We start from the raw sequence: 10,703 nt of genomic DNA, 5'->3' as shown, positions 1-10,703 counted from the left end.
CCCCCCCAATGTGGAACAGAAACGAGACCTCCTTTATGACACTGAACTTCAATAATAATGAACAGTAATTGCAGAAGATTGTGTGGATATAGCGCAAGGATCTCCCTCAAAGAAAGGGCATGTAACCCTATGGTATAGAAATCCAATTTGGGATTGATTCAAGGACTGACCACCGAACGTATGTATGTAGGTATGTATGTATGCATGCATATGTCCAAAAAAAACTCCGCCGAAAAATAAAATAAGATAAAATAAAATGATGCTGGCAGGCTACAGAGTACCTAGTTCAGATTCACAAAGAAGTTGGTGGTGTCATGGCACCTCTTTTTGGCCAAATCTGCAACGAGTAAAATAGAATCAAAATCAAAATAAATAAATATAAAAATAAAATCTGATCAATCTGCGCAATGGATTCAACTGCTGAAAGTAGGGTACTTTGTACCAAACAGCCAGGCTCCCTGCCTACGTAAGGTAGCCGCTTCCAAATATAAGGCTCCTGTAAGGAATGAAGCATCGGGAGTTCACAGTCCTTGACCATGCTGATAAGACCATTAATCGAAAACCTATCGTAAAGATCGTCATAGCGGGTTGTAGTCGTCGCCTCCCTCTCGGTCAGGTGTCATGATGCCCAGTTTATGCAGGAGTCTGGTCAGGCCGCCTAACACCATCAGGTCACTCTGCCTGTTGCACCTCGCCCTACTGGCAGTAATGTAATCCTCCCCGTCATGGTTTTCTTTACGTTTCGATTCCCCATGTTTGGGATTGAGGTATTCTTTCGCAAACTTCTTCAGTGTAGTGTATCGACCAGCTCGTCGATCTTGCATTGTCGAATGACATCGAGCCTTGCTATGTCAGCAGTCAGTGAGACGAACGAATGAAACTGCATGTGGGGTGATCTTAGAGGTCTTTCCCCCCCTTTCCCCCTCGCGTTCCGTTCCGGCTGACTGACCTTTGATCTCAGCAGGGATAGGCAGACATGGGGCAACCAAGGGCGACTTTGATTCTCAGATCCAGCGGCGGGTAAGGCTTTGAAATTCTTTGCTCGGCTCGAACACCCAGCAGATAAAGAATCCATATCATCAGGTCCGTGGGGGCTATATGCTTTCAGAGACCTGCTGTTTCTGCCCAGGCCGAAACAAAATGGACCACAGTTTCATGTAGCTCATATTTATCGACCATGATTACAATGTTCTTGAGATCAGAGAAATCCACTTCTGTAGGGACACTGTAGAACTTGCTGTGGATGATCCGCATCAAGATGAGCATGGCTTCTGGGTCATCATCATCCAGGTTGATTATGACAGACCTAGAATCTTTCAGTGAGGTGCTCTCTGCAAACCTGCCCTAGAGCATGGCTTTGAAGACCGGGGATACAAGGCTCAGATCACGGGATGAAACTTGCATCTTTGGGACTGATATTAATGAACAATCAGGAGACTCAGGTTGTTGTTGTTGCTGTCGTGGTTTTAGAACTAAAACCACCTCGCTGTCCGGATCCATAACCGCCTTAATTTCCATGGTGTCACTTGCCACGAGTGAGTCCCTACTAATTCAGGGAAGTTTCCAAACTAGGAAGGTGGGATAGATAAGATCTCTTGCTTAGAGGTTAGGTCCTACAATCATCTTTGATGTGTCTTAAGATACACAATACAACAGCCTGCAAGAAACTGTGGATCTATAACCCAGCGGCTCTCCTGTCTAGTCTTAGGCTGCAATAAGTGTGGTGAATTAATATTTTCCTTCCTCTTCTTATCTCTTGTTTCAAGCTATTACGAGGATGAATAAGTCTACAGATGTAGCATTCTATACTTTGTCGTGTCACGTAACTTGAGTCCGCATACCTACGATGATTACTGCCAGGATGATCTCAATTAGAAGGAAATTGTCGTCCCTTCGTGCTATATGATTGAGGCTCTTGTGACACTAGAGACAGGTGGACGTCATCACGGAGAAAGAGGATCGTGCGGTAGTTCCTTAAGTCTCGTCTGCATCGTCATCTCCACCTACATCTTTTGGAGTCTCTACAGGAGTCGCAGGAGCATCATCTTCCTGTTGCTGTGTAGCTGTCCCCTGTCCAGCCGGGCTGTTTCCTCCCGCCGCCGCCGCTGCTGCTGCCTCGGCGTTTCTCCGCGTTTTGGCTCCTTCTTTCAGCTTCTCCCATCTTTCACGGTACCTCCCAAGCACCGCCTTCAGTTTCTCATTCTCGCGGCCAACCCGCTCCAGTTCCTTCTCACTGCGTCTGACCATCTCCTCGAGCTCTTTAATTCTTCGATCCGTTTCAGCTGCCGTTCCAGGCGCAGTCCCCGGTATGACCGCGTGGGAAGGAGGAACTGCAGACGAGGCAGTCGGGGATGCTGTGTTCTGCTGATGTATCGCCTTCAGCGACTGCTGAAGCGCCATGGATGATGATTGCGCATTAACTTCCCACATGTGAAGTCGCTTAGAGAGCGTGTCGGACAGGTGTTTCAGAGCCTGATTCTCCATCTGGAGCTCTTCCAGCGTCTTGTTGTTCTTGTCGGGACCGCGGCCCGCTTTCCCTTTGGTCCCACTGAGACTCTGCAGCATTTCTGGTGACGACGGCGTCTCACGGGCGTCGACAAAGTCGTCGTCTCCGCCGTCATCTATACTATTTTGTCGGGCTTCCTTCTCCGCACGAGACAGGATCCCAGCATAGGAGAGAGTCCCACCTGTGGTGGGAACCACATAAAATGACTCCGCGGCACTGCCCGGCATAGACCCATTAACATCTCGAATGGCCCTCAGCGCCGCACGTGAAAACAGCTGGTTGACGTCTGGCTCCGCTGAGAGACTGGAGCGATCCGACGTAGCATGGTGACGGTCGAGCTTTGTCTCAGCTGGAGACTTCTGGCGAGCCAATTCTGTTTGGCCGGAGGTGTCTGTTCCCAGGGGCAGTCCGGCAAAGGCCAGTGGCGCGGAGAGCTTGGAGATGAGGCCTTCAAATGTGGAATAGAAGCGCTGAAACGGTTCATCGGACACCAGACGGCCTCTGGGCCGTTCAGGCTCGTGGGCGTCTGGGGGCACGATCTGTTGCGAGGTGATCTCCGTCGGACTGATGGGCGGGGGGGACCAGGGCTGCTTGAGAGCCGCGCCGATGCGGCCACTGCGATCCCGGGTACTGTAGGAGTGCGTCTCTCGCAGTCGAGTATCTCCTGTCTTCGCCCGCCCGGGCGACTCGGTCATCTGCGCTCCCGCATGCTGAGCGGACACGGTAGCAGAGGCAGGGGAGCCACGACGCGAGTGGGCGGGGATGCCTCGGGCTGATGCTAGGTTACTGGCGATCGACGACGTGTCTCTCTGCAGTGAGCGGTTGTGACCGGGCAGTCGGGGCGGGTGCTGTTGTTGATCTGCTGCTGGGGCGGGAGCGGGAGCAGTCTTGGAAGGAGCGGAGTCAGGGGTTCGCGGGTGGGACGCTGGCGGCGGAGGAGAGGCGGGCTCTGCGGGAGCGGCGCTGGCAGGATGCTCGTGCTGGGCGCGGAGGACGGCGGCCAGCCGCTTGTGTTCTTGTTCGAGCAGCTGGAGCGTGCGCAAGGCCTGGTAAGTGAAGAAAGGGAATTGTCAGCGCCGCAGTTGCCACAGTATCATCCCCAAGACGAAAAATATTGTATCTAGATATACGTACGTAGAGGTCGGAGCAGTTCTGGGCGGCGGTTGCAAACTCTCCGGCGGCGAGATCATGCTCCTCGCTGGCTGCCACGGGGTTTGACTTGCGAGTTTCCAAGACGGCATTACGCGCGTGTGTATGTGCCTGAGACAGTTCATTTCTTGTTAGCGTATTCGTCTTTACGAGGATACGACAGGGGGAGTTCCCATACCAAGGTCAAGGGAACCGCCTCCATGTCGCTGAGAACTCAGGAGAGGCCCCCACCGAGTCTCTCCGATACAACACTGAGCCGCCCTCTCTCAACTGTGAAACAGCTTCTGTGGAGGGAAGAAATGTCGAAGCAGCACTAGGAAGAGGGAAGTCGGACAAAAACACGGATGGAGGAGAGTACCGGTAGGGTGGAAAGATGACGCGGGGAGTGGCCGAATCCGTCACTCCGTCATGTGGCAGTCACAATACAAAAACGAACGGTGATGACGGTTCTCTCTTGTAATAGCTATTATTGCCAGGATGTTTGCAAACTAGCAATGACATATGAGTTAATGGTGAGACTGAAATAAAGCAATCTTTATCTACATCTGCTATTTGATGATGGGCAGGTGACCTTGAGCCTGATGCAGTTGGTTTCCTCAGGCCACTCGCGGCTTGTGACATGTGACGGGGGATGGTTGCCTGAACCTGTTGGCAAGGCAGACTGGGATTAAGGCCATCATCCTTGACCATTGACTACTCCGTAGAGAAAGTGCCGGAATTCAATTGCTATTATTACTCCATACTCTCCTTAATTCAATATCCCTTCCCATTCTTGAGCCCCGGGCCAAGGGGACAAGAACAAGGTACGGAGGACTCCCGTATTCCGTCCGGATACTCCATACTCCGTACACCGGTGCACCGGTGTACGGAGTAATAGTACACCCTGACAGACCGCCGCTTCCTCTTTAAGCTAGCTGACTCCCCGGCAGTGGCTCCTTCCTTAGCCCACTTCCCACCAGGTCCTCCGCGGCTGCTCCTCTGGAGACTTGGAGTAGTGTCGTTTCCTCACCACCAAATTAGGCCGGAACAGGACTAACGGGAGACACCACCGCTGCCCCGTTCCCCCCCAGGCCCAGTCCAGCTAGTCAACCACGATTCGACAGCTAAATAACTAGGTACGGCTTCAGCTGTCAGCGCAGGGATTCCATCTCATCCCCTCAATCTTCTCCCCTACGATCTCCCATCCCCCTCTCTGAGCCCAACATCCCGCTCCGCATCATCTCTGGACAATGCCGCCGGCTGCTTCTCTACCGTGTCTTTGATCGCCGCGCTCCTCTGATCGCTCTCGCCCGCAGTCGTTTCCTTTCTCCCTCATCTGGTGGGCTCGCCAGACTGCAGCCGTGCTGACTGGCTCCATCTTGCTCTCCCTCCATGCTTGATCGATGTAACCCCGGCCTGCCAATCCAGCCGCTGTAGACGCTTCTTTTCTGCAGCCTGAATTGGAGAGGTCCTGTGACGATCCAGCGAGCCTCAGAGCCGGGGTGGATCAGATCCTGATGGACGGCGTCCAGGAATCTTCACCCAACCCTTCCTCCGCTGGCGGATTCAAGAAGGTCTTCTCTCGTTCCAATCGCAGCCAAACCACCTCGTTTCAGGATCTCGAGAGCGTCACCAGCTCCAGCCGCAGCAATGGACGCTCCTCCGTCGATTCGACTTCGGAAATGCCGCGACCCAAGACCAGCGGAGACCCCGCGGCTGACGACTCCTCCAAGGGCATCTCCAAGCTGCTGGCCAACCGCCGCAAGAAGAAGAATACCACCGCCAACAACAACAGACTGAGCGCGTCTACTACTGCCTCTGCAGACTCGTCCAACCAGCAGAGTGCTGATGGCGGCGCTCCGCCATCAGCAGAGGACGCCCCCGCCAATGGAAGTGGGAGTGCGCAGGACCACTCGGGCGGCAGTAACAATCTCTTGACGGATGATTCAGAGCCGGATCAGTAAGTAGGATGTTGTTCTTTGACGTTGTTGCAGCGGGAAGAATTGCGACAGAACTGGTTGAAGATACACATTATGCTGGAACTACGTCGTGCGATCATTGGGAGCTAATGAGGAGCGTCTATCCAGAACCCCGCCGCTTGTCTCGCGCGACTCCCATACTGGCTACCTGACTGCGTCTTCTCCGCTTATCACCACTACGATGGTGGACGGCAACGGGTCGGACGCAGCAGATATGGACGCTGAGTCTCCTTCCCGGCGACACAGCTTCTCCGCAACCGAACCCTTTCCGGGCTTTCTTGGGGTTACGGCAACAGCATCTGGTCCCCCGTTACCAGAAAGTTCCAAGAAACGAAGTGTGTCTCCCGCAAGAAGGTTGAGGGATGCCTTCACCCCTTCCCAGGACAAGAAAAGCCCCAGTGTCAGTCCCGATCGCAGATCGTCTCAGTCATCCGGGAGTCGGAGGCGCAGCCTCCTGGGCAGCAGCAGTCGACGGAACAGTCTGTCGGAGAACCGGGCGGCTAGACGCGTCGACAGCCCGCCGCCTCCTCTGCCACCTCTCAAGATCCTCGCTAACCCGAGCAAGACCGACGAGAGACGAGAAATACGGACTCCTCCGGCGACGAGCATTCCGGCAGTGGTCACTACCGTGACTCCGCCGACCCCAACGGAGCCGCGCAGCGCAGCCCTGAGCAAAGTGTTCACAACGGATTTCACAGCCTCTCCAGAGTCGATCAAGCCCAAGATTTCAGAAGAAAACTTGCCCCCTGGTACTGTCGTGAGCCCCTCTGGCAACATGATGTCTCACCGTCGGGTGCGCTCCGCGTCTGCCGCCGCTGCCCATCCTCCGAGCAAGCTGTCGCAGTCGACAACCCTTTCTCAAGCAACGGAGGAGTCTCGACCTTCCGGCTCGCGGACGCCGTCGGCGATTCAGAGTGGGTTCTTCTCGTCCATGTTCTCAGCCGCCCAGAACGCTGCGTCAACGATCAGCAGCAGTCTTGGTGCTCAGGCTAAGAATCGCAGCGTGACGCAACCACCCGATATGGGAAAGCAATCCACGGATGGTACCGCAGATGGTCAGGCAGGCGCATCGTCGGAATCAGACAACAGTCGTGGTAAGGAGCAGAGGAAGGAGCTCGCGGTCAATACCCTCGGCAGCGGGGACTTGAACTTTAGCCACCTTGACATTGATGCACCCACGAGCGGCGTTGTCACCACCAAAGATGGCGTCGTCATCACGAAACCAGATATGCCAGTCGAGACTCGTAAATCCGCCGCTATCGCGCGGAGAGACGAAATGTCCGCACGGATTGAGGATCTACGAGCCGCAAAGGCTATCTCCCTCGCGTACGAGAAGTCGTCATCCGATCGTTCCGCAACTCCGCCCGCCGCCGGGGCAGAAGACGGCGGCGGCGTTGATGCCCGCTCCTCAGGGGCCCCTTTGACCAAGGAGACCAGCGGAGAACAAACTCCCAGTGGGAGCGTCATCGATGGAGAGACCGGTGGCATCAAACGGAATGGCAGTGTGCGCAGCCGTCTGGCCAAGCGTCGCCATCGTGGCTCCTCAGGAGCAACGGGTTCTACTACCGCCGCCAATGGAACGAGCGCCGTGTCACTGGGCGTGCCGGGCGCCAATTCGAGCGTTCCGCGGCTGACGGGCTTCGCTGTCGCTAGCAAGAAACGCAATCGGGACTTCCATCAACTGTTCCGGAGCGTGCCAGAGGACGATTTTCTGATTGAAGATTACAGTTGCGCGCTGCAGCGGGAGATTATTCTCGCTGGCCGTATCTACATCTCCGAGGGCCACATCTGCTTCTCGAGCAATATCTTGGGCTGGGTCACGACTCTCGTCATTAGTTTCGACGAGATCGTTGCCATTGAGAAGGAGAACACTGCGGTGGTCTTCCCCAATGCCATTGCGATCCAGACTCTCCATGCGCGACATACGTTCCGCAGTCTGCTCAGTCGCGAAGCCACCTATGACTTGATGGTCAACATCTGGAAGATCAACCATCCGTCCTTGAAGAGCTACGTTAACGGCGTCCGTATCGATCAGGGCCTCGGTGATAAGACCGAAAAGGCCGACGAGAGCGACGCGGCTAGCGACGAAGCTGATGAGGATGACGAGATCTACGACGAGGATGAGGATAACGAGGGCATGGGTGACTTGGAAGATGCCGGTGAGGGAAGCATTGTTGGGAGCGAGACAGCGGAATCGAACAAGCCTCTCAGCCGGAAGACCTCGGCGAACGGCTTAGGGACGACGTCGGCGTCAGTACCATCGCTCTCTTCCACAACTGATGCTAAAAATGGGGACAAGAATGGGACGGCCAAAGGCGATGCGAGCGGCGATTTCCCAGGACCAGCAACCCACGCCCCCACCGAGTTGAACGACCCTGCCGGGCGGTACGACAAGGTCGTCAAGGACGACATCATTCCGGCGCCGCTGGGCCAGGTGTACAACATGGTGTTTGGACCCGCCTCGGGAGCGTTCATGACCAAGTTCCTGGTGGAGGAGCAGAAGTCTACCGAGTTGCAGTTCGAGGATGACAAGAAGGGCTTGAATAATGATAATAAAACCCGGCAGTATTCGTACATCAAGCCTCTGAATGGATCGATTGGTCCAAAACAGACCAAGTGCATCAGCACGGAGACTTTAGACTTTTTCGATCTGGAAAAAGCAGTTCTCGTGACGCTCTCGACCCAGACGCCGGACGTTCCCAGCGGCAATGTATTCTGCGTGAAGACAAAATATCTCTTCACATGGGCGGCGGGCAATCAGACCCGATTCTTCATGTCTTGCGCGATTGAGTGGTCTGGAAAGAGCTGGCTGAAGGGTGAGTTTGACGTTTTCTCCTCATATTGTGCAGGCTACATACTGACAATGCTCAAGGACCGATCGAAAAGGGTGCTATTGATGGTCAGACCAGTTTTGGCAACGATCTGGTGAAAGCCCTGAAGGCGGCTGTGGCTCCCCGCGGTCGTACTGACGGCGCCTTAAAGAGTGGCAAGGCGGGCAAGGGTCGACGAAAGAAAGGGGGTGCAACTCCTGGAAGCGAAACTAAGGCGGCTGCGGCGGCCGCCGCCACTGCAGCACTTGAGGCTAGCAAACGCGAATCGCAATCATGGGGTGTTCTGGAGCCTCTTCGAGAACCTCTCGGTCCTGTTATCAGCGCGTTGAAACCGCTGTGGAGCGCACATGTTGCGCTTGGAATTATTGCGCTCTTGCTATTTACGATCTACTCTCGGGGCCCAGCTCCGTCGCCTACGATATCTCCCGAGGTCGGGTACCGGGGATTGACAATGCCTCAACGACTCGCTGCTTATGAAGAAATGTGGCGGAGGGAAGAGACTGAACTGTGGAACTGGCTGGAAGAGCGGGTCGGCATGGACGGCTTCAGCTTTCCAGTCGCGGACAGTCAGCGTGCGCGACGGCAGAAGCTGCGCAGTAAGGATCTGGCTGGCAGGTTGGATGAGGTGAGGATGACGGAGCGCGAGATGGACCATGCCATTCGCGTAACTCGCGAGCGGCTGGATATTCTCGAGGAAATCGTGAACAAGCGCAAAGATCAACGCCGTATGGCGGAGAGAGACCTTGACGAGTCGAGCTGAAATGAAGAGCAGGCATGGTTTGCACAATGTACAAATACCTATACTATTATACCACCGTCACCGGATTTGTCTTTTTGGCGATTGCGGATGATATTCCTTCACTTGCGCTTTTTTTGTCTTGTCTTCTGTCTTCTGCCTTTTTTTTTTTCCTTTATTACCAACGGAGCGAGCAACCCGGACATTTTGCATATGGCGTTCTTGTAATGGATTCTTTGTTTTTTTTTTTTGGTTCTGTTCTGCCTGCGAGTCAGGGAACCTCTACTTCTATTTTCTTCTGTCTGTTTTATTACTGAGCGAACATTAGCAGTAGCTCTGTCATACATTACATCAATCTTGCTCTCTCTCTTTCTCTTTTTTTTTTCTCACTCTCTTTCTCCCATTCTTTGCCATATCTTGGAAGACTAGCATTAATGGAAGCGTTTCCATTTGCAGCGACCAACATTGCTTTTTATTTTTTTTGTTCCAGATTCAGATTCGTATTAATGTAACAAATAGGGAGAGCAACATCCTCGGTAGGTAGTAGGTGCTTATCCTTCAGTTCTAAACACGTTGTCAACGCAATACCTAGGTAGAGATAGGGCCTAGGGCTAGGAATTTGTCCCGTTGGTTATATATAGGCAATCAATAGAAAGAGAGGAAGAGAGGGAGAGGGAGAGTCCTGCATGGTTATCGTCACGGTCATAGTGCTTGCTACACGTAACGCTATATATATATATCAAGATCAAGATCTAGATCTAGATGGAGATGGATGGATGAGTGTATGTGTATTTTGTTTTATTTCTGTTAGGTACAGTACAAGTACAGTAGAGTACCTAGTCCCGACTCTTCCTTCTGCAGAATTTTGAGTCTTCTGAGAGTTCAAATCTTCTGTGAATTGAGTTCAATTGCCAATCCAGGCCAATCCGGTACAAACCAATCAATCCACTTCAATCCAATCCAATCCGTGGGCATGTATGTAATGTACTCTGTAAATGCTGACCCTTGTCAAAGTTAAAAGAAACTCCAAAAACTCCAAAACAAACAAAAAGGGTAAAGAGAAGAAGAAAGAAGGAGAAGAAGAAAGAACACAATCAAGAAGAGAAAATTTCCGTCATCACCCCAAAGAAGGCTAGATTACAATGGTTTATTATTGTACAGTACAGTTGAGGGACATATAATATATCCGACAAACCCAAACCTCGGACGGATGGATATGCATATGCACATCTTGCACAGGATCGAATCGAATCGATCGAATCGAAAGAAAAGCGTATACATATACAGTGCACTGTATATGAATGAAGAAAGAAAAGGACGTGGTAAAAGGGAGGGAAAAAAAAAGCAGTGAACTTATTTCAGCCCACCAATTCCCAATGTGCAACTCCCAATGAGTCCAATGTCCAATGTGTCCGTCCGGTAATATAACCCAGCCAGCCAGCCGTGTTGCGCCAAAAGTGAAAATGACCTCCCTCTATGATCACTGCAGCCTGTCGGTACCAGTACCGTATACATACCAGATG

General features: G+C 52.9%; 2 protein-coding genes across 2 annotated transcripts; one reads left to right on the top strand and one right to left on the bottom strand.

Moving 5' to 3' along the window:
* Positions 1-1,974: 1,974 nt before the first annotated feature.
* On the bottom strand, positions 1,975-3,857 carry VTN77DRAFT_9383 (uncharacterized protein; the record flags this gene model as incomplete). Its single annotated transcript, XM_069425985.1, has 3 exons — positions 1,975-3,552; positions 3,641-3,766; positions 3,834-3,857. 3 exons carry the CDS (start codon positions 3,855-3,857, stop codon positions 1,975-1,977), a joined length of 1,728 nt encoding a protein of 575 aa, XP_069273905.1.
* Positions 3,858-5,151: 1,294 nt separating this feature from the next.
* On the top strand, positions 5,152-9,204 carry VTN77DRAFT_9382 (uncharacterized protein; the record flags this gene model as incomplete). Its single annotated transcript, XM_069425984.1, has 3 exons — positions 5,152-5,594; positions 5,722-8,429; positions 8,486-9,204. 3 exons carry the CDS (start codon positions 5,152-5,154, stop codon positions 9,202-9,204), a joined length of 3,870 nt encoding a protein of 1,289 aa, XP_069273904.1.
* Positions 9,205-10,703: the final 1,499 nt, after the last annotated feature.

Source organism: Rasamsonia byssochlamydoides (genome assembly GCF_041956645.1).
Source record: "Rasamsonia byssochlamydoides strain NRRL 3658 unplaced genomic scaffold VTN77scaffold_88, whole genome shotgun sequence".
Taxonomy (NCBI): Eukaryota; Fungi; Ascomycota; class Eurotiomycetes; order Eurotiales; family Trichocomaceae; genus Rasamsonia; species Rasamsonia byssochlamydoides.
This window is presented reverse-complemented; position numbering and strand designations above follow the sequence as displayed.